The sequence below is a fragment of the Octopus bimaculoides genome, chromosome 1, assembly GCF_001194135.2.
Source record: "Octopus bimaculoides isolate UCB-OBI-ISO-001 chromosome 1, ASM119413v2, whole genome shotgun sequence".
Taxonomy (NCBI): Eukaryota; Metazoa; Mollusca; class Cephalopoda; order Octopoda; family Octopodidae; genus Octopus; species Octopus bimaculoides.
The window spans coordinates 14,212,245-14,215,550 of NC_068981.1; the positions used below are offsets into that span (position 1 = coordinate 14,212,245).

General features: G+C 32.4%; 1 protein-coding gene across 1 annotated transcript in view; it reads right to left on the reverse strand.

Annotated features, from left to right (window-relative positions):
- Window positions 1-3,306, reverse strand: part of LOC106869364 (glutamate receptor) — a 695,940-nt gene that overhangs the window by 413,872 nt on the left and 278,762 nt on the right. The window contains exon 2 of the mRNA XM_014915088.2: window positions 1,726-1,893. Within this exon, the coding sequence (XP_014770574.1) occupies window positions 1,726-1,893 (168 nt within the window). The remainder of the gene's footprint in view (window positions 1-1,725; window positions 1,894-3,306) is intronic.

Consider the following 3,306-nt stretch of genomic DNA (forward strand, 5'->3'; position numbering starts at 1 on the left):
CTCTCTCTCTCTCTCTCTCTCTCTCTCTCTCTCTCTCTCGCATTAAAATATTCTGGAAAATAGCTATATGCAATAATATTGATAATATTGCCTTATATCAGGTGTCGACAACGCAAATGGAATAAAAGTAGGGATCGTTTAACGGTTTTAGACAGACGGATATTTCCTTATATACACCCCTGTCCTCTGCACGGTAATATTGTGAAGGCTACAGCTGTTGCGTGCCTTGTTCGACAAGTATACATTTGAAATTAATTTTGTTACTTCTTTGATGGGAAACGATAGCACATTTCTTTCAACGAAATTGCCATTATATTTAATAATCTGTTATATCACTTCCTTCCTTTGCAAAAAAGAAACTTTTCTTTTAATCGCAACGAGGTTCATAAAATATATATAATTTCTACATTTCGCTGATATACTGAAACACATATCTCTTCAATATAGTTTTGGCATTGTATCAATATTGCAAATCTGTTTTATAATTCATTACATAAAACCAATTACGCTGACAGCATGAACATAACTACTCTTTATTTCTTTAAACATAAAAATTTCTAAATGTCTTACAGGTTTTTTTCACTTTTTTTTTTTTTTTTTGCAATTTCCCATGAATAAAATTAAATCTAAACAAAGATTCAGATATTCTACTTGATTCCTATAATAAGGAATACACTTTCTCGAAATATTCTCACTCAGATTAAAATTTTATCGATTGATTTATACTATAATTATGAGCAATTTATTATTTTCTATTTTCATGTTCAATCTGAAAGTGTCTTAATTCTATTCTGAGAATCTTTAGCTTCATTAGTTCATATGTCAATGAAAGAAAATTCAGTCAAAATTAAACATGTCTTTGTGAAAAGCATTTCATCACTAATTAATCAATCAAATATTTCACAACTCATTTATACAATAGAGTGTAACAATCTCATTGATTAACGGCGCCGTTAATTAACAGTTTTAGTTTCACTTTCAACGGGTCACCTTAACGCATTAGCAATTTCTATATTTTCTATTCATCATGACAGACAGCCTCTTGTTTAATTGAGTGCTTCCGGAAGAGAAATCAAAAGACTTTAAGAAGTTGTGAGGTTGGTGCCATTACAAACATATTAGCTCATATTAATCGTAATAAAATAAAATATATCCCTATTGTGATCGATGCGTTACTTTAAATTTTCTCAAATATTGTTGATGATTTCTTTTATTTTTTTTTATCTCATTTACAGAAGCCTTTAATCTGTATTTTTATTAAAAAGAGATAATTTTCATTATGAGTTTCTGGATCAACAGCTGGCAGTCGTCAGGGTCATACATAATTGAGACTACAAATCATTGAAACATTTTTGTCCAGGAAGAAGTAGTTCATATAATGGTACCAGTTTTACAGTAATTGGTCAACATACTTAGTACTAAGCAACCAACTAACTTTTATTTTCGCAATAATTCATACAGATATTGGACAATGTCTTTATAAAAAAGGTTCTCGTTGGTAATATAATATATGCACGGACAATTCCGATATATATATGCGTATAAAATATACCGCATACTTTTGTTTTGTTGATAATTGTAATTCACACATTAATATATATATACAAAGAAAAAGATGTGGCAAGATATCTCTCTCACCAAAATGAAATAAAAGATATATTACTTATTAATATATGACATCTTATGTAATACATAAAAGTAGTTGAGAAAATATGTGGGACTTACTTGTTGCAGCAAGCTCGTAATTATTCTTTCTGGAGATTTGGCTGATTGTGGCGTCCAGCTCTAGTTTGAAGCGGTCACGCTGTTTAGGATCCCGGTTGTGGTGCCCGATTGCATATCGAAAACCCGTGTGGTATGGCACCACATACTTTTCCACTTCAAAAATAGCACCTACAATGACCACAAAATATAGAATACAATTATTTATGATTGTCAACTGCGAGGTAGTACTTTATTGCATGTATAGCGTATATTATTTATGTTCAAAATTGAATTGATATTTCTGTCAGTATATGTCAACTACTGGAGAATGTATGGATGTTTAAGTTACCCATGGTTAGTGCTCACCTATTTTAACATTCACAGGAACTGTGTTGTCGTGAAGTTGGTACTAAGCACAACATTTTAGCCAAACACCATTAAAAGAACTTTCTATTGCTTCGAAAGGGAGATTTTTAATAGAATACTTTGTACTATAACAAGACGTTTGGCAGGAGTCACTTACTTTGAGAATGCACCACTCAAATAGGCATTCCACAAACTGGAAAGGCATCTAATTCTAAAATCACCTTAAATTAAATGTCAATGAAATTAGTTCAGGAATTTCCTAAAAAAAAAACACCGACATCTAAATACATATCGGCAAACATAAAATTTTCTTAGTGAGTGTGATTATGATGTCATGTAACATAAATTTTTAGAAATTCTCCAGGTGGTCCTATTAAGTTACACACGGGCCAGTAATGACCACAACGCACCTTTACCTTTCTCTTGTAAGACACAACTTATCTGTAACGCTCTAATTCCATAAACATTTTACAACACAGTATGCTAAGCAGATATATCACTGTCTATACTAGAAATACTTGTATCTAGTCATCTTCCGTCAAACATCACGACTGAAAACAGAATTTCATTCAATCGTCACACCACATATATGAAACTCCTGAAGTTTAGCCACCGAATATCTAAGAGGATTTTGTGATGTAAAGCCTTGGTTTATAATGCACGATGCGTTCCTCCTTGCGCTCTTCACTGCAATTATAAGCAGTTTATAGGTAACACTGGCAAATGATTGCATACACTCATTTCAATCCAGGCCCTGCATAAACTCTAAATCCTTAGATTTATTTCCGAAAACTCAGCTACAACGCAATCGAATGCTTGATTATATTTTCGAACAATATAGAGCGTGATTACACATATGTCAATGGAGTTCGTGACTGAAGAATCTGTCCAATACATATTTTCCAGTTGTATTGGGTTGTTCGGAAAGTTCCTGCCGGTTGATAGTAGCTTACCTTTCGACTAATTTCCCATGAAACCACCTCAATTCTGGGAAGAGGGTATCTTCAAGTTAAAAGAAAGATGAACACGCATTGTGCAACTAAATGGTTTATATGAGATTGATTAAAAATACAATCGCAAGTATTTATTGACCTTTTTCTTTCCTTTAAAAATCGGCGCGTACTTTCCGGACAGACTAATACTAGATTATCTATCTATCTATCTATCTATCTATCTATCTATCTATCTATCTATCTATCTATCTATCTATCTAGCTATCTATCTATACACAGATCG